Below are 20,607 nucleotides of genomic sequence, written 5' to 3'. Positions count from 1 at the left end.
ATCTCCTAGGATTCTTTGATGGCAAAGTTGGAAGAATTCTGTGCTATTCTGATAGCTGAGGCCTACAGGTCGAAGGCTTGAAGAGGGAACATTTTATTGAACATTTATGATTCTCAGTGTTTTAAGTGAATAAACCGTTGCTTAATTCTAACAACAATCCTAAGAGATAGATGGGATTGTTACTGTTGCATTTGGTAGGTGAAGAAATTGAGTTAAAGAGATGAAACTTGTTCTAGCCCAGGTCGCCTCAAATGTTAACGTGCAGAAGAATCACCTAGGTATCTTGTTAAACTGCAGATGCTGAATCAGTAGGCCTGGGTGGGAGAGTCTGCATTTCTTTTATACTTATATATACACACACATATATATATTTGACTGCCCCGGGTCTTAGTTGCAGCATACGGGATCTTCGTTGTGGCATGCGGGCTCTTAGTTGTGGCATGTGGGATCTAGTTCCCTGACCAGGGATGGAACCCCGGCCCCCTGCACTGGGAGCGCAGAGTCTTAACAACTGGACCACGGGGAAGTCCTGAGTCTGCATTTCTTTTTTTTTTTTTTTAAGATTTTTTTTGATGTGGACCATTTTTAAAGTCTTTATTGAATTTGTTACAATACTGCTTCTGTTTTATGTTTTTTGGTCGCAAGTTATGTGGGATCTTAGCTCCCCAACCAGGGATCAAACCCACAGCCCCTGCATTGGAAGGCGAAGTCTTAGCCACTGGACCTCCAGGGAAGTCCCCCCGAGTCTCCATTTCTAACCAGATCCTAAACTAGGCTGGTCCAGACCACTCTGTGAGTAGCGACGAACCAGACCAGAGTCCCTACCAGGAGGCACAGGGGTGCAAACCCAAGCCTCTAACCACAGAGCATATGGCGTCTCAGAGGAACCCTTATGAATGAGTCATACGCCCCGTGAGAAATTCGCATCTGCATCTCCCCGGCCCCGCTGAGACCTCAAAGACCCAGCCGAGGCTAGAACTTTACAGATTGCCTTGTTGTCCCACAACAGATCAACGGGGGACTGAGCCCCAGAGGGGGAAGTGGGCTGTAAACCCCACTCTCTCTCCCAGCCTCCGTTCCCCCTCCAGAAGCCTCCATGGTTATTTGGTGCTGTCCCTCCCCCGCACCTCCATCAGGAGCCTGGAGCCCAGATCTAGAGGTGGGACTTGTGCTCCACGCCTGGCCAATCCACCCTAGCAGCCCCTCCTCCACCACAACAATTGGTTCAGGGATGGGCACGCGACCTGAGGCGGATCCAATCAGAGAGAGTTGCAGGACTTCTGCGGGAACTACCAGGAAGCTCTCACTCATTCCCTGATGTGTTTGAGGATGAGGGATGCGAGGCTAGAACAGCAAAATGGGGGAAAGAGGAAGAGGGGATGGTTTTGCTCTCCAGGGTACCTTCGGCAATGTGTAGGGACATTTCTGGTTGTCACAACTTAAGGGAGGAGGGCAGGGACTACTGGCATCTAGTGGGCGGGGACCAGGATTGCTGCTAAGTACCCTACAATGCACAGGAGGGCTCTCATCGCAAAGAACCATCACCCAAAGGTCAACAGTGCCATGGTTGAGAAACCCTGGGTCAGGGATTCTGTAGCCCTCGTGCCCCCATAGGACCACCTGGAGCTCCTACAGGCCAGTTAATGGAGCCTGAGAGTGGACGCTCACAGTGGAAAGCAGAGCCAGAAGACGGAGAGGAGCCGAGTCCTAGGGACATCACCAGAGCCCTGGATCCAGCTGTGCCTGAAGTGAGCCCTGCTCCTGGACTTTTCCATCTTGTGTCCCAATGAATGACTCTTTGGCTTAAGCCTGTTTGATGACGTTTTCTGTCACTTTCAAACCCTCCCAGCAATATGGTGAAATAGGCCAGGCATATGTTCCTCTCACTGTTTTCATTCATGGGCAGCCCCAGGCCAGAGGACCTGTGTGATCACACAGCAAGCCCATGGCATGCACAAAACTGGTATTTGTCCAGTGACCTCATACAGGGAAAATCTTATAGTAAAACAAACGCAGATACGTGACACAGAATGGCATGGTCACATTAATTCAAGATAAAATAGGAAACTTCAGAAATAGTTTGTTGTTGTAGTGACTGCTACAGATTGTAAACAAGAGCCCACACTGTTAAAGGAGTTAGGGAATGCAGTTGGGACTAGAGCCCAGATATTCTGACGTCTAATGCAACGGGATTCTGTACCCCAGCCTCCTTCACCTTCCTCACGATCCCGGGGAGATTACAAAATTTTCTCACACCCATTTTCTCACCCATACAATGATCCTGCAATCAGGCCTGGATTGTTATTTAAGAAACTCGGGCGCAGGAGAGAAGTGACTTGTCCCTCCAAGCTATAATGCTCAGATCTGACTCAGTGAGGGCTTGAACTCAGATCTTAACAGATGGAGTCCACTTTCTGCTCTGCTTTTCTAGCTGGGCAAAAGGTAGAATCTGTGGTCACAGAGCAGGACTGTCTCACCAGAGCCTGGCCTGCCTGGCACCGTGCTCAGACCACAAGCAATAAGAGTGAAGGTTTAAGGCAGAACGAGAACATCCATCAGGAAGCCTCGCTCATTTTCTCCACCCGTCTCCCCGCCCCCCCACCCCCGCCAAAAACAAGGGGCTTATTGCAGTGCTAGGAGGACATTCGGAAGGCCACCTTCAGCAGCATCAAGTAAAAGGGCTTGGAAATCAGACCAACCTATGTTGGAATCCCCATTCTGCCGCTTAGAAGCTGTGTGTTCTTGGGCAAGTCACTTTACCTCTCTGAACCTCAGCTTCCTCCCTTGAAATATGAGACCCTTGTGCAAGGTTTTGTAATGCTTAGATTAGGTAAGACATCTGAGTGCATCTGATGTATATGTTTGGTGAGTGTCAGCCTCCCTTTCTAAGAAGTTCCTTCTCTGACCCCACTTGGCAGATGAAGTTACTGGAGAAGTACAAACTGTTGTCGTCTTAGGAGCAGATGATAGATACAGCCCTCCTCGGCCAGCACTCCCTCCTCACTGTTGCTGGGACTGCCAAACCCTACCTGTGTGGGTCTGTTTTGTGCTTCTCCTAGGTAAGCACGTTCATGTTTTTCAAATCCTCACCACATTGTTGCAAAACAGACTGGGCACACGTTTCTCTGCCTGGTTCACAGAAGGGAAGGCCCCAGGCCTAGAGACTTCCATGGCTTGTCCAGGGTCACACAGCAAGCCACAGCATGGCCTAGAACAGGCTTCCTCAACCTCAGCACCACTGACGTTCAGGGTGGGATAATTCCTTGTTATGACGGGCTGCCGGGGGCCTTATAGGATGTTTAACATCATCTCTAGACTCTCCCCACTACATACCAGTAATACCCCATCCCCAGCCAAAAATGTCTCTGGACATTGCCAAATGTCCCCTTGGTAGGCAATACCAGCTCCATTGAGAACCACTGGCCTAGAATGCTGTTTGCTCAGCACACCAACCTAATCTTTTCTATGAAAACACAACTCCAAGGACCAACAACAATATTTTTCTTCTTCCCCTAACACATAACATAATCTCTTAAAAGCAGATAGAACTCATATTTCAATATCCACCTTTGGCATTTTTTCAAAGTAGTGCCAGGGTGACAGGTGGGGGAAATGGAAAAAAATATTTGGACACAGGCCATTTTTCCATTGGGCTTGGAGAAAATCCCCATCTTGCATTCCTAGTGTATCTCTGGCCGATAAGTTCACTCATAAAACCAGGGCCTTAGCCAGGGCCACACATGTCGGACTCCTACAGACACACCGTGATCAGAGCCCTACTGCTGCCTACATTGGTGGCTGGAGGTAAGTCCTGTCACCCAGAGGCACATTTTCAGTCTCCTGGTGGGACTGGGGATGGGACCTCCCTGTACCCACTGGACTCAGTCCTGTGGTTATAAGAAAGCTGGAGGGAAGTTCCAAATAAGTGGAGCAAAGGGCAGGACTCTGCAACGTGTGGAGATCCTTCCAGAACAGGGATTCTCTATTTGGGATTTGGGAATTCAGCGAGTGTAGGTTACATCGTTTGGGTCATTGCTTCCTGGGCTCACGACCCTTTCTCTTTTTACAGCTCTCAGCTGTGGGCTCCCCACTTACCTGCCCAACCTGCCCAGGGTGGTTGGAGGTGAAGATGTGAGAGCCAACAGCTGTCCCTGGCAGGGGAGTCCCCCCACCCCTCCACTTCTGCCCCCCCGCCCTTACCTACCTCACATCACCCCTTTGCCCTCCACCACGGGGTCTACTGCGCTGGCAAAGATGAGGATTGGTGGGGACTCAGAGAGCAGGATGGGAAAATTCGCCAATGAAAAATACATTTCTGTGCCCTTGGTCAACCTTGGGGGTGGAGGGAGAGGTGCCTTCTCCAGCGTTGATAAAGACCTGCCCTACCCACAACCCATACACACAAATTCACAAATACAGTCTTGCTCTGTTAACCAATCAGATGCTTGCTTACACATGTACTGTTATCCTATGAACAATTCATCACCCCCTATGCAAATATTCCTTGCTTTAAGGAACCAACTAGTACAAATTAATTATTTTTTATTTTTTTTCTTTTTGGCTGCGTTGGGTCTCATTGCTGTGCACGGGCTTCTCCTTGCGGTGGCAGAGCACGGGCTCCAGGCTCGTGGGCTCAGTAGTTGCAGCGCACAGGCTCGGTAGTTGTGGCTCGCGGGCTCTAGAGCGCAGGCTCAGTAGTTGTGGTGCACGGGCTTGGCTGCTCCACGGCATGTGGGATCTTCCTGGACCAGGGCTCGAACCCGTGTCCCCTGCATTGGCAGGCGGATTCTTAACCACTGCGCCACCAGGGAAGTCCCGCAAATTAATTCTTAACTACAGACAAGTAGATGTTACCAATGAAAGTAAATGCTTCCTTACCTTAAAATAATCCTAGTGATATGGAGACTAAAAATTCTGGTTGGGGCACGGGCACAAATTACCAGGACCTGTTAGTGGTAGGACTCCCGAAGAAAATACATGAGGCTGACATTGACATAAATAAATATTGTAAAATCTCTCTAATCTGACGTGATTGGGACTAAGTAATTGAAAGCTTGGTTATAGCGAAATTATTAGAAACCACACATACATTTTTTAAACATTTTATTTTAATTTAAACCTTGTACATATATATTTGTTCACCAGTCTGTCTTGCGTAAACCACCCCCCACAACACATCATCTATAATTCCATTTCCTTAGAGTAGAGCAATGACTGTGAGACATTCAAGAAGCCATCGGAATGAGCTCTTCCAGATTTTTATGACCTATTTTCTCAATTTTTCCGTTTTCTCTTCGATGCCTAATTTCACAGCAATTTTTCAAAAGTCAGGGTTATCTGGTCTCTTCCAAGCATTTAACTTAGTTTCCATATAAATCACAGCTCACTTTTTGAACTCACGTTTCATCGGTTACATGTTTAATCAATTTACATAATTACAATACAAGCACAACTGGCATACACGGGTTTGGGAACAAAAAGGTTGAATTGGGGTGAGTGCTAGTGGTGAGCGTTCAGGGTGCCCCACACAGCCATCAGTATGTTTCACGGAGGGAATGGCAACATCCGTTCATCTTCCCCTCAATTAATAGATGGTGACCGATAGTTCGCAATTTATACACTTGGCTCTGTGTATGTTGCCAATTCTTTTGGCACTTCTCTCACACTCACATAATATATTTTTTCTGGAAAGTTGGAAGAGTGATCCTATACCTCCCCCTTAAGCAGAGGTCACCCTTGTGCTGAGAACCAATCAATGCTGCCTACCAAAATATTTCCTCATCCTCTGGACCCGCTGACACTGCTGGTACAAAAGCATCCTTGCCTTGGGAACTGACTAATGTTGGTCTTGGAAGTGTCTCTCTACACTTCCTGCTTCTGCTTCCCTGGGAGATTTTTTTATTGGGGTTGGTGGGCAGGTCAAGCAGGGTGGGGACCAGGGTGAGGCAAGCAAGGCACTCACTTTGGGTGCAAAATCTAAGGAGGCATCACAAAACTCAGTAACCAAAATGAATATTTAAATGCAATATTTTTAAAAAATCAAACTTTTTCATAACAAACAAAATATCAAAATTTTAAACAGATATAATTTGCTCTGAGTTGCCTGAGAGGTCTCTTTTGTTCCACACTCACCCTAAGATTATGATCCTAGATCATAACCCACCAGACACTCGAAAATAAAGTGCTATGTGATTCAAAATTAAAGTAGGATGTATAAAGTTTCCAGACAGATCGTGGAGCCAGACGATCCCTGCTCTACCACATAGTAGCTGTATGAGTGGAGCAACTCAATTTACCTTTCCCGGTGGGTAATATTAAAAATGTACAACAGCCCTTATGGCGTGGACCACATTATACAAATTTCTATTGGTTGCCTTAGTTTACTCATCTGTAAAATGGGAATAATAATAGTGCCTCATGGGATTGCTGTGATTATGATGTAAGCTGATTCACACTCTGAGCTCAAAACAGTGTCTAGTATATAGTAAGTGTTCAAATTATTAGACATTTAAAGTGTTAGCTGTTGTAATTGTTAATCATCCCAAGAGCCCCTGACAGGCATTATGGCATTATGATCCCCATTTTCTAGACAAGGTAACTGGGGCTCAGAAAAGTTTCATAATTGCCCAAAGTCACCCCGTTAGCCTGGCGGAAACTGGAGATTCAAATCTGGTTCAACCTTTGCTCTTTAGCTACCCACAAATTATATGGCCACACTTAGCTACCCACAAATTATGTTTCCATATTATTTCAAATTTTCACATCTGTAGGATGGTTTCAGCCTATTTTCAGATTTTGGGGGTGGGGACATCCTTTAAGGTGTCTTTTTTAATTTTGTCTAATTTTAAGCATTGTTTAAAAAGCCAGTTCATCTAAGGCCCCTTAAATGTCAAGCGAACAAGAAAATGCCACGTGGATAATCAGAAATGAGGATGTTTGGAGAAAAGCAGGCATCATTCCTGCTTTTCCTCCACGGGAACCCTGGTCAGAGCACACAATGCTCTGCTGTCACCTCCCTCCTCTCTGCTTGGCCTTGGCAAGGACTTGAAAGGAAGGGGAAGGAGATGGGACAGCTTTGGCAGAGAACCAAACAGTGCCAAGTGCAACCGCCTTAAAGTTCCAACCCACACCTATTAAACTATCAAATCTAAATAGAAACACGTTTTTGTTTAAAAAAAAAATGAGGGACTACCCTGGTGGCGCAGGGGCAAAGAATCCACCTGCCAATGCAGGGGACACGGGTTCGATCCCTGGTCCGGGAAGATCCCATATGTCGCAGAGCAGCTAAGCGTACGCACCACAACTACTGAGCCCACATGCTGCAACTACTGAAGCCTGCGTGCCTAGATCCCATGGTCCGCAACAAGAGAAGCCACCGCAATGAGAAGCCCATGCAACGCAATGAAGAGTAGCCCCCACTTGCCGAAACTAGAGAAAGACCAGGCGCAGCAACTAAGACCCTATGCAGCCAAAAATAAATAAAATAAAATACATTTTTAAAAAATACAAAAATATTTTTTAAAAGTTGAGGAGCTGTAGGGTAAGGTACACTTATGTATGTTCATATTCCTATCGGTGGGTTTAGTCTTGAGGGAAAAACTAGAGCAACAGGTGACAAGTTCTGCAGGAAAGACCAGACCCTTGCCTGGTGAGTCTACTTTCATTCATTCACTCACTCATCCATCCATTCATTTATTCATTCATTCATTTGCTGATTCACTCACTTGTTCAATTTATTAAGGACCCACCATGAGACATGTACTGTTCTAGGCACCTGGAATACAGCAGTGGGAAAAAAAATTCACAGAGCTTATATTAAAGTGGGAGAGTGAGACAATAAACAATTGAATGGGTAAATTCATAATGTCAGGTGATGATAGTTACTGTGATGAAGAATAAAGCAGGACCAGAGGAAAAGGGATGTGTGTGTTCATATGTGTGCATACGTGTGTAAGGATGTACGTGTGCACATGAGCGTGCATACTCTGTTTTAGGTAAGTCACAGAAGGCCTCACAGAGAAGAAAACCTTGAGCACAGACCCGTAGGAAGTGAAGGAGAACGCTATGCTAATACATAAGAGAAGAATAGTCCAGGCAGAAGGAAAAGCAAGTGCAAAGGCCCTGAGGCAGAAGTGGGCTTGGTGCATTTCCAGAACCTCGTGGAGGACAGTGTGGCTGGAGCAGAAGGGAGTGGGAGCCTATAAGGTCAGGGAGGTCATGTGGAGACTTGTAGAGCCTTGTTCAGTTTGGGGTTTCACACTGTGTAATAGGGGGAGCCACTGGCTGTTCGAGCAGAGAAGAGATATAATCATGCTTACATTTTAAAAGGATCATTCTGGCTGCTGTGTTGAGAAATGGGGTGAGGGAGGGGCCAGGGTGAGAGCAGGGAGAATACATAGGAAGCTACAATAATAATCCAGGTGAGAGTTAAATAAAGATGGTTGGGACCAGCAGTTGAGGTGGTAAGAGGGATGCGTTCTGTCTACATATTCTGGAAGTAGAGCTGGCAGGATTTGCTGGTAGATTAGAATGAGGCATATGAGAGAAAGAGAAGCAGCAAATTCACTGCCTAGTGTTTTGGCCTGAGCAGCAGGTACAGTGGGGTTGCCATTTACCAAGATGGGAAAACACAGACTTGGGGCGGGGGGGGAAATCAAAATTTTGGTTTACACATATTAAATTGGAGGAATATGTCCTAAAGAAATAGCTCCCAAGAAGGGAAAAAAACCCAACAAGTCAGGTTGCCCAAAGATGTTCAAAACAATCACTTTTTATTTATTTTATTTTTGGCTGCGTTGGGTCTTCTTTGCTGCGTGCAGGCTTTCTCTAGTTGCGGCAAGCGGGGGGCTACTCTCCCTTGAGGTGCGCGGGCTTCTCATTGTCGTGGCTTCCCTTGTTGCGGAGCTCGGGCTCTAGGCGCGCGGGCTTCAGTAGTTGTGGCACGTGGGCTCAGTAGTTGTGGCTCGCGGACTCTAGAGCGCAGGCTCAGTAGTTGTGGCGCACAGGCTTCGTTGCTCCGCAGCATGTGGGATCTTCCCGGACCAGGGCTCGAACCCGTGCCCCCTGCATTGGCAGGTGGATTCTTAACCACTGTGCCACCAGGGAAGCCCAACAATTACTTTTTAATACTGTCTTTATTTAAATTTTTGACATTTTGTTCATCAGAGATTTTTTTGTGCTAATTTTCTAAAGATTATTAAAAATGTTATTTATCCTGATTACCGAGTTTCTTGGTGCCCCCTTAGATTTTGCACCTGAGGGGAGTGCCTTGCTCACCTGACCCTGGCCCCGCTCTCAGGGCTGGGAAGCTGCAGAGCAGAGGCGCCTGGTCCTTTCAGTGACCAGAGCACCTGCACTTCTTCCCAGGTCTCCCTGCAGTACAGCTCTAAAGGCCAGTGGCGCCACACCTGCGGAGGGTCTCTGACAGGCCAAAACTGGGTCCTGACAGCTGCCCACTACATCAGGTGAGTGCTCTTCCCCAGTCTCCCAGCCCACTCACCCCACTGGCCAATGCTCATCCCTCAGAGTTGGAGCCCAGATGGCCTGAGCCACCCTGTGTGAAGGAGCCTTGCACATAACCACTTCCTCAGCCGAAAACAAGTTCTCATCAATGTATAGTTCCGTCTGTTGGTCAGTTGATGGGCCCATACGCGACATGGGTTAAGTATCTCTTGCGGGGCGCTGAGGGGGACTATGGAGAGGGAGGAGGCCCATTTCCTGTCCTCTTGGGGGAACTAGATGTGGCCTCAGGATCTGGAACTGAGTTCCCTTGAGCAACTTGAACTACTACTCCAAGCCTCAATACCATCACCTGCTAAAAATCAGGCAACAGAATTTAGTGTGGATTAAATGTGATGATGCATTAAAGGGGCTGGCTCTTAGTAAGTGCTCAATAAAAGTGAACTGGCACCATTATAAAGGCCCACAAGGGACAGGAAGGGCTCTGTGACATTCGTTGTTCAGCTGTCCTTTTCCCTCCCTACAGCCTCTGCTTATCTCACACCGGTTGGTGCTCACTGGAGTTTCCGCTGGGCCAATGTGATGCTTTCATAGCCAGGAGAGGTCCCTTCTCCTCACCTGATTTACAAATTCTAGGAGGCAGGCGGGGGGAAATAATAGAGGCCTGGGCATCAGGAGTCCTGGTTCTAGCTCTGAATTGTCACTAACGAGCTGCAAAACTCTGGACCATTTCTCCTCCCTGAGCCTCAGGTTCCCCACCTAAAAATGGAAGGTGAGGGGTTAAATTAAAAGATGCCCTTGAGGATAAATGACTTCTGTTATCTCTGTATCCATCTCACTTCCCCGATAGTAACACAGAGTTTATATTATTATAATTTTTATTTTATATCATAGTTTACAGTTGGTATAATATAGTTGCAATTACTGTTTGGTTATAGTTATTATAACTAACCGATTGCCCAGAGGGAAGAAAAATTCCCAGCGCCAACTAGTAGCTCTTGGGGCAGGCACTGACTTGGGCCCATCCCAGCACTGGCCAGAGCCAGGCCTCCAGACAGTGCATTGATTGGGGTGTCCCTGCCCATAGGGGCCCAGAGAGAGGAAAGGACAGCCCAGAGCTTACCTTCCCCGCTTGGCCCCCTCTCCCAGTTCCTCCAGGACCTACAGCGTGCTGCTGGGCCAGCACTGCCTCGCCACCCATGAGCCCGGCTCGCTGGCCGTCAAGGTCTCCAAGCTTGTGGTGCAAGAGGACTGGAACTCCAACCAGCTCTCCAAAGGGTGTGTTCTGTCTGGGTGCGCTTGGGGGGTGGGTTGGCAGGGGTGCAGAGCGGGGATAGGGCGTCTCCCAGAAGGCAGTGGGTGCAACCCTGCCCCATCCTTTGCTCCTTCTGTAGGGAGTGGGGAGGAGCTCTCGGCCCCAAAGATGCCTGGGCTGGGCTGTGACTAGGGGAGGGAGAGGCATAGACTGTCAGAGTGACCTGGATCTCCTGCCAGTTAAGCCTGCAGCTCCCCTGTCCACCGCAGGCACTCACTGACCGTGTATTTATTCTGTGCCAAGTCCTGGGGACACAGGGATAGGTCTGCAGGTCCCACTATAAGTGGAGTCTATGAGTGGAGTAGGACACAGTCCCTCTGCTGTCCCCTACTCTGTGTCCCCTCCCAACACGCCTTTGACATTTTTCAAAGATTCCCTGATACTCTGCTGGGACAGCCTGGGGTAACACACACAGGAAGCTGGCAAGGGGTACAGAGCTCTGCAAAGCCCCCCAGTGATTGTTCCCCGACCTGCAAGGAGATGGCAACTCCGCTTCCCCCAACTCCTCGTAGACAAGCACATACCATCCTATGTTCACCCGCCATGTCCCACATGCCGTGCTGGGTGCTGGACGCACAGAGATGCACAGGTCACCACGCCAGCTCTCAAGGAGCCCACGGCCAGAAGTGTGGCTGGGAGGCAGTGAGGGGTGGTGGTTAGGGGTCGAGCTTCTGGAGCCTGGAGGCTTAGATACGAATACTGACCGCGTGGCCCAGCACGAGTTCCTTAGCCTTTCTGTGCCTCAGTTTCCTCTTTGGTAAAATAAGGACAGTAATAGTGTCTACCTCTAGGGTTGTTGCGAGGATTAAATGAGATAATGTATGTAAAGCGCTTAGAAAAAGTCCTGGCACATGATAGAAGCCATATGTGTGGGCTATTAGCAGTAATAGTACAATAATGGTGCAGTAAAGAGGTGTAAGTGCTGGGATCTATGTCTGAGCCATCAAAGTAGAGGGGAGTGGTCCCAGGAAGTGGAAAAAAGGAGGGAGAGGAAGAAGAGGCAGGGAAGGTTCTCTGCCCGTCAGAAAACTGGCGGAATCAACCCCTTCCTCCCGCCCGGCCCACTCTCAAGGTGCATTAGAGATGAATTCACATCTAATTCCCCTTCTAGCCAGAAGTTTGCAAGGGCTGGGCCATGCCTGATTCACCCCTGAATCTCCACCCCCTACCCCAGGGAGCGGGCACATGTAGGGGCAGGGAATAGTTGCTGGAACATCAAACTTCTTTCATCATCACTAATCCTGAGATCCAGGTGGTATTAAACAAAATTCAGAGCCATGGGTTCACTCACGCCTTCATTCCACAGGTATCTGTTGAGCACCTACTATATGCCAGGCCCTGTTCTAGGCACCAGGAAACAACAGTGAGTGAAATACACAAGGCCCCCAGTCCTGCGGGGTTTAGGGGGCTGCCTAAACTCGAGCATCTCATTGCAGCTCAGGGAACTCCCCCTTTCTGATCACACAAGCAAGCATAGGCACTCCAGTGACCAGCAGAGACTGTGCCCAGCCAGCCTGGTCTTCCACAAGGACAGGCAGGAGTGGTGGGGGTCGCCAACCCTCCAGAACCTCACAGTCTAGGCCCCCTTCCCAGTGAGCTCTCTTCCACCCCCAGGAGTTAGCTTGCACAATCACGCCAACGAACACTTAGTGCTTTCCTTGTGCCAGGCACTGTGCTAGGTGTTTCCTGAGCGTTATCATATTTATTCCTCACAACAGCCCCAGGCGGGAGGTACTGTTATTATCCCCAACTCACCGATGAGGAAACCACGACCTAGGAAGTGAAGGAACTTGCCTGAAGATACAGATCCAGAAAGTAGCATTAAATCAGGTGTGATGTGCCCAGCAGAGGCCTGATCTGAGCACATCTTCAAAACACTTTCATCATCATTGTCGTCATGATTGTCCCCACTTTCTGGGGACAGAAAGTTGTCTTCCCTTTTCCTACTTCCCCATCACCTTCCCGAAACCCAGAGGTATCCATCATCCTCTCCCAATCCCCAAGAGCAGATCTGCAGTTCCAGAAGGGCCTTTAGAAAGAAGAGCCCCAGCCATCTCTTCAAATCTGCATAATTTATCCACATGCAAGGGCTCTTCTGCAGCCCAAGATGCCACTCTTGAATGGCTGCCCAGAAAGTTCACTCTGCCATATCGTCCAGAAGACTCTGCATCACAGCCCTGGGGAGAGCGGGAGGATGCCCTGTGGCCATAACACCCTGTGATTCTTCATCTGGGCAGCCTGCTGTGGTCCAGCACCGATGATGGTGCACAAAGGATGCGGGGTGCCCGTGAGTCATGAGTCAGTCTCTGCCCCCAAAGGGACTTGTCAACTAGATGAAATACACACAGACAAGACGCTGGAAAACCGTAAAATGACACAGAATGGGTCCAGGGAAGCCTTAAGAGATGGGGAGGAGATGGGTGGGCAGAGAGTGGAGAAGGGCCTTTTCACATACACGTGGACTCTCTATGTGGCCTGGGCTTCTTCACAGCATAGAGGTTAGGACCAAAGAACAGGAATCCTGAAGGACCAGACAGAAGCTGCATTTTCTCATGCCCTAGTCTCAGAAGTCACATGGTGTCACTTCCTCTATATCACAGTCCCCCACCCCCCAACCAGAGGGAAGAAACCCAGTCCCCTCCTCTCAAAGGACAGAGTGTCAACATCACATTGCAACAAGCACCGATGGGAAGGGAGATCTCATTGCAGCCATCGTGGAAAATGTAATCTGCCAATCACTAAAGGTTTCCTAGACAAGGACGTGAGACTAATGGATAAATCTGGCAGCAGAACTCAAGGTGGAAGGGTGAGTAAAGAGTAAAGGTAAAAAGGCCTTTCAGCCTGAACATCTACTGTTTTCTAAACCAAACATAGGAAGCATATGGCTGGGACAGACATTACCAAGCAGTTATGGATTTATTTCCTTGCTGACCCTGGACAGAGCCTCAGAATCCTTGTCAACACAGCCTGCCAGGCAGCCACAAACTAATCCATCAGAGTAGACATTGCAAGACAAACCTATTTGCCCTCCCTGTTCTGTATAGTCCCCTGAAAGGCCTCAGGGGAATTTAGGGCTCCAAGCTCCACCAGGGACAAAATGCAATCCTGGGGTTTAACCACAGCTGCTCCCCAATCCCTCATAGCCCCAACAGAAGGAAGATTCACCAGCAGGCTGGCCGAGGAGGGGGTTCGATGGTCCCCGCTGGGGCTAAAATCAGAAATATAATTGGGGCAGGACCAGTCAACCCTCTCTTTATGCTCTGCCTCTTGACAAACCCAGGAACGACATTGCCCTGCTCAAACTGGCCAACCCCATCGCCCTGACTGACAAGATCCAGCTTAGCTGCCTACCGCCCGCCCACTGGCGCCATTCTACCCAACAACTACATCTGCTATGTCACGGGCTGGGGAAGGCTGCAGAGTAAGTGGGTGCTGGGAACCCCAAGGATCCCAAGGGAGGGAAGGGAGGCAATGTCACCCCTGTCCAGTCAGGGGCTCTCTCCCCACTCATCATCCAGGGAGTCTGGAAAAAATGGCTGCTGCCTTGGAGAAGCAGGATAGCGTAGATGGATAATCAAGTGGGGTTTATTCCAGGAATGCAAGGATTCTTCAATATACGCAAATCAATCAACGTGATACACCATATTAACAAATTGAAGGAGAAAAACCATATGATCATCTCAATAGATGCAGAGAAAGCTTTCGACAAAATTCAATACCCATTTATGATAAAAACCCTCCAGAAAGTAGGCATAGAGGGAACTTTCCTCAACATAGTAAAGGCCATATATGACAAACCCACAGCCAACATCGTCCTCAATGGTGAAAAACTGAAGCATTTCCACTAAGATCAGGAACAAGACAAGGTTGCCCACTCTCACCACTCTTATTCAATATAGTTTTGGAAGTTTTAGCCACAGCAATCAGAGAAGAAAAGGAAATAAAAGGAATCCAAATCGGAAAAGAAGAAGTAAAGCTGTCACTGTTTGCAGATGACATGATACTATACATAGAGAATCCTAAAGATGCTACCAGAAAACTACTAGAGCTAATCGATGAATTTGGTAAAGTAGCAGGATACAAAATTAATGCACAGAAATCTCTGGCATTCCTATACACTAAGGATGAAAAATCTGAAAGTGAAATCAAGAAAACACTCCCATTTACCATTGCAACAAAAAGAATAAAATATCTAGGAATAAACCTACCTAAGGAGACAAAAGACCTGTATGCAGAAAATTATAAGACACTGATGAAAGAAATTAAAGATGATACAAATAGATGGAGAGATATACCATGTTCTTGGATTGGAAGAATCAACATGGTGGAAATGACTCTACTACCCAAAGCAATCTACAGATTCAATGCAATCCCTATCAAACTACCACTGGCATTTTTCACAGAACTAGAACAAAAAATTTCACAATTTGTATGGAAACACAAAAGATCCCGAATAGCCAAAGCAATCTTGAGAACGAAAAACGGAGCTGGAGGAATCAGGCTTCCTGACTTCAGACTATACTACAAAGCTACAGTAATCAAGACAGTATGGTACTGGCACAAAAACAGAAATATAGATCAATAGAACACAATAGAAATCCCAGAGATAAACCCTCGCACATATGGTCACCTTATCTTTGATAAAGGAGGCAGGAATGTACAGTGGAGAAAGGACAGCCTCTTCAATAAGTGGTGCTGGGAAAACTGGACAGGTACATGTAAAAGTATGAGATTAGAACACTCCCTTACACCACACACATAAATAAGCTCAAAATGGATTAAAGACCTAAATGTAAGGCCAGAAACTATCAAACTCTTAGAGGAAAACAGGCAGAACACTCTATGACATAAATCACAGCAAGATCCTTTTTGACCCACCTCCTAGAGAAATGGAAATAAAAACAAAAATAAACAAATGGGACCTAATAAAACTTCAAAGATTTTGCACAGCAAAGGAAACCATAAACAAGACCAAAAGACAACCCTCAGAATGGGAGAAAATATTGGCAAATGAAGCAACTGACAAAGGATTAATCTCCAAAATTTATAAGCAGCTCATGCAGCTCAATAACAAAAAAACAAACAAGCCAATCCAAAAATGGGCAGAAGACCTAAATAGATATTTCTTCAAAGAAGATATACAGATTGCCAACAAACACATGAAAGAATGCTCAACATCATTAATCATTAAATAAATGCAAATCAAAACTACAATGAGATATCATCTCATACAGGTCAGAATGGCCATCATCAAAAAATCCAGAAACAATAAATGCTGGAGAGGGTGTGGAGAAAAGGGAACACTCTTGCACTGCTGGTGGGAATGTGAATTGGTACAGCCACTATGGAGAACAGTATGGAGGTTCCTTAAAAAATTACAAATAGAGCTACCATATGACCCAGCAATCCCACTACTGGGCATATACCCTGAGGAAACCATAATTCAAAAAGAGTCATGTACCAAAATGTTCATTGCAGCACTATTTACAATAGACAGGAGATGGAAGCAACCTAAGTGTCCATCATCGGATGAATGGATAAAGAAAATGTGGCACATACATACAATGCAATATTACTCAGACATAAAAAGAAACGAAATTGAGTTATTTGTAGTGAGGTGGATGGACCTACAGTCTGTCATACAGAGTGAAGTAAGTCAGAAAGAGAAAGAAAAATACCGTATGCTAACACATATATATGGAATCTAAGAAAAACAAAAAGGGTCATGAAGAACCTAGGGGTAAGATGGCAATAAAGACACAGACCTACTAGAGAATGGACTTGAGGACACGGGGAGGGGGAAGGGTAAGCTGGGACAAAGTGAAAGAGTGGCATGGACATATATACACTACCAAACGTAAGGTAGATAGCTAGTGGGAAGCAGCCGCATAGCACAGGGAGATCAGCTCGGTGCTCTGTGATCACCTAGAGGGGGTGGGATAGGGAGGGTGGGAGGGAGGGAGACACAAGAGGGAAGAGATAATGGGAACATATGTATATGTATAACTGATTCACTTTGTTATAAAGCAGAAACTAACACACCATTTTAAAGCAATTATACTCCAGTAAAGATGTAAAAAAAAAAAAAAAAAGAATTCAGACTGCCTGGGTTCAAATCCAGCTCCTCCACTTACTTGCTATGTGACCTTTGGCACGTTACTTAATTAGCTTTTCCACACTGAAGTTTCCTCATCTGTAAAATGGGGATAATAACAGCACCTGTATCACAGAGTTGTCAATAATCCATGGGAAGCACTTAGCCCAGCGCCTGGCACATAGTAGGTGTTGTGTGTTAATTGTTGTCACTGTCACTATGATGGAATGAGGGTTACATTGACTACATGACTTCTGGCACAGAAGTCCCTTTTCTTTTTCTCCCCCTTTTTTGGCCATGCCGCATGGCATGTGGGATGTGGGATCTTACTTCCCCAGCCAGGGATCGAACCCATGCCCCCTGCAGTGGAAGTGCAAAGTCCTAACCACTGGACCGCCAGGGAAGTCCCCAGAAGTCCCTTTTTATGGCCGAAAGCCAGAGTCCAAAATAGCATTCACTCTGTGACCTCAGGATTCCAGAGCTCCACAAAGGTCCCTGGGGCCCTCATCAGACTCTCTGCTCCCCATCTCAAAACTCATCTGTCCCACGTGCCTCCTGACCTTGCTGCTCAGACCCTGGCTACATGTGGGTCTCCTTTTGACATAAGCCCTAAGGGTCAGAAATCCAATGACAGCAGGCCACCAAGAAGGAACAGAGGACCTGCCCTCCCCTTGTAAAATCACCAGAGGTTGGAAAAGTCTAGGAAGGCTCATGCAGATAAGTGGTTACTTTTTTTTCATAATGACATAAATCTATAAGTGACACGTTTTTTACAGAGGTACATCAACACACATACACTCAAATTAGTATCACCCTCTTGCCTGGCTTATCTGCAAAAACATGGATACATGGAAACTCAGCAGAAGTAAGAAGTGGGAAGTGTATCTCATGCTTACTGAGACACAAGCACAACCACTGGTTCGTTTATCAGAAAACACCCAGGCAGAAAGTATTTCACTGGAGGCAGCAAGAGCCAGGGAAGGGTCCAAATGCTTGGCTTTATCCCCAGCTCTGTTGGTCACTAGCTGTGTAAACTTAGCTTCAGTTTTCTCATCTGTAAAATGGAAATACGGTTGGCAAAGGTTAAAAGAGATGACAAAAGAGATGTGAAAATGCTTAGACACTTGCAAAATATAATACAGGTTAGACTAGATTTAATTAGGATGGTCTTGGGAAAGCTGCTTAATTTCTCTTGGCTTCAATGTCCCATCTGTCCCAATGTCCAAAATAGGAATAAATACTTACTGTGAGGATTAGTTTAGTATTTTGAACGGCCTAATAAAATGCAAGTGAAGAATATTATTAGTCTTTGACATGAGTAGCAGTGACGATAGTAATGAAAGTGATGGTGGCAGTGTCGTTGGGAGCCATTAGGAAAGCTTTACTTTCAATGCATTCAAATATTTTTCCCAAGCTGGGTCTCCAGATGCCAGCAGGCTCACCGTCATATTTAAGGTAAGTGGTAGAAACCATGGAGCCAGCACAACAAAATGGAGAGTTTGTTATAAGGGTTTAAGAGACTCAGCCATGGCCAGAGACAGCCAAGCTTCAGGAACAGGAGAGAATCAGGGGCTGAAAGACTATGAGAACCTCAGGAAACCCTCTCTCAGAATTTCTTTTCTTCGTGGATCTACTTCATCCTTCTCTCCCTAGAAGAAAATGGCAGCCACTACCAACAGCTCCCAGATTTATATCCTCTCTGGCTGGGATTTCTTAGTCCCACCCCCAAATTCTCAGGAGAAGGAGCTCATTGGCTTAGCTGGGGTCAGATGTTCACCCCTGAACCAATCAGCTGTGGCCAGAACACTACCCAATCAACTGTGAGGATACAGTATGGGCAAACATGGCTGCTCTCATGGCAACCCTATGGATGGAGGGAAGTAAGAGGGACCATAAAGAAAGAGGCTGGGCATCCACTACTCGCTTTTTCTCAGGAGTCCCTTTGTCCCTGTAACACCTTCTCTCTTGTCTCACGCAGCCAGCGGAGCTCTTCCTGACATCCTGCAGCAGGGCGAGTTGCTGGCTGTGGACTCTGCCGCATGCTCCCAACCTGGTTGGTGGGGCAGGACTGTGAAGACCAATATGATCTGTGCTGGGGGTGATGGTGTGATCTCCAGCTGCAGTGTGAGTGCAGGAAGTCAGGTGACCCCACACACACACTGACAAAATGAGGCTGAGGATGGGGAGAGTCTCTCAGGGTCCTGGACTCCATCCTCCCAGCTGCTAGCAAAGCACTGGGAAACAGCTTCACACATTTGAACCCTGACCTTTGTCCTTGCAGTCTCCAGAAAAGATATTTTGAGATTCTCCTTGTAGTAGTGTCCACCCTCTCACTGCTGGGAAGTCCTTCCTTGGGTCTCATTGAGGTCTCTCACGACTGTCATCTCTCTTATTCTTTCCTCTGTGTAGTAAGGGAGCCAAGGGGACATATTTGCTGGGTTAGGACCTTTCTAAGGTGATTTCAAGTTTATCTGTTGAATTAGTCCCATTCATGACCCAACGTATCCCTTCATGGTAGCTGCCACAGAGCCTTTCTGATACAGTGTCTTAACCAAAAGGACTTGCTATGTGGTGGACTTTGAAGCAGAGTGGGGACAGAGCGGGAAGGAGCTTCATGTGTCCTTCAGATCACACTGGGCCCCTACACTCTCTGCCCAGGCAGACGGGCCCCCGGGACACTCCGTCAATGGGAGGAAGTGGCCGGTGGTGATTGAGCACGTGGCATTCTAACTCTGGCTCACGTCCCAGCTCCTCCACCTTACTGCTTGCACAGCCTGTCTGAGGGCTTCTGTCTTCCTCTTTGATGAAATGGGGATGCTGCAACACTTAGCTCATAGGTTTTGGTAAAGATTAAACGAGATAAGGCCTATAAAGTGCCAGCACCATTCCAGGCACACACACAGCTCCTGTCGGTATTATGGTGCCGTCTTGAGCTGTGACCGCAAGGCCTGGCCTCCGAGAATACGGCAACCCACCGCAGAACAATATAAATGCACTGCCAACATGTAAAACACGGGGCTCTGAAGGGTGGCCCCTTCCCCTCCCCTCCCATCGCCCCACCCAAGCTCAAAGGCCCCTCCTGACAGAACACCGGCCTTCCCCAGGGGGACTCCGGCGGACCACTGAACTGCCAGGCGGCTAACGGCCAGGGGCAAGTGCACGGCGTGGTCAGCTTCGGGTCCTCCCTTGGTTGCAACGACTACCACAAGCCAGCCCTCCGTCTTCACACGGGTCTCCAGCTACGTTGACCAGATCAATTCGGTAAGAACCGGACCAGCCCTGTGCCCCCCAGGCCCTGCCCTGGCCCTGGCCCCATGAGGGCCATGCCCACCTGAGTTCTGAGGACCCCCTCCCTCCTCTTGAGAGCTAGGAGGCTGCAGACCTGGGCAACCCCTGCAGGATCCCCCATAAGCCCCAACATTTCTGTGTGAGTTGAGTGAAAAGGCACATAGAGGGTGGTCTTGTCCAAAGAGGTTGAAAATAAAGGTTACTCCTCCAGCATTAATAGCAGGTTCCCTAGGATTCATGGGGTATTTTGGTTTTGCTTATCTACATGTAGGCCCAGACCCCACTGCCCAATGCTATATTTATCTGCAAAGCCCAAAACCTGGTCTTTTGAGATCCTCACAGCCTTAATTATTGGAAATTAGTCATTCTAAAGGGTCCCCCAGCTGTTCTGTAGGGTGACCAATCATCTCAGTTTGCGCTGGACTGGGAAGTTGCCTGGGATGCAGGACTT

General features: G+C 47.5%; 1 protein-coding gene across 1 annotated transcript; it reads left to right on the top strand.

Moving 5' to 3' along the window:
• The first annotated feature begins 3,740 nt into the window (after window positions 1–3,740).
• LOC101331433 (chymotrypsin-like elastase family member 2A) lies at window positions 3,741–20,279 on the top strand. Its single transcript, XM_033839548.1, is given in 10 exon segments — window positions 3,741–3,804; window positions 4,070–4,131; window positions 9,367–9,464; window positions 10,609–10,737; window positions 14,055–14,136; window positions 14,138–14,199; window positions 18,851–18,992; window positions 19,973–20,080; window positions 20,082–20,129; window positions 20,268–20,279. Coding segments are annotated over 10 exon segments (807 nt in total).
• Window positions 20,280–20,607: the final 328 nt, after the last annotated feature.

The sequence above is a fragment of the Tursiops truncatus genome, chromosome 1, assembly GCF_011762595.2.
Source record: "Tursiops truncatus isolate mTurTru1 chromosome 1, mTurTru1.mat.Y, whole genome shotgun sequence".
Lineage (NCBI taxonomy): Eukaryota > Metazoa > Chordata > Mammalia > Artiodactyla > Delphinidae > Tursiops > Tursiops truncatus.
This window is presented reverse-complemented; position numbering and strand designations above follow the sequence as displayed.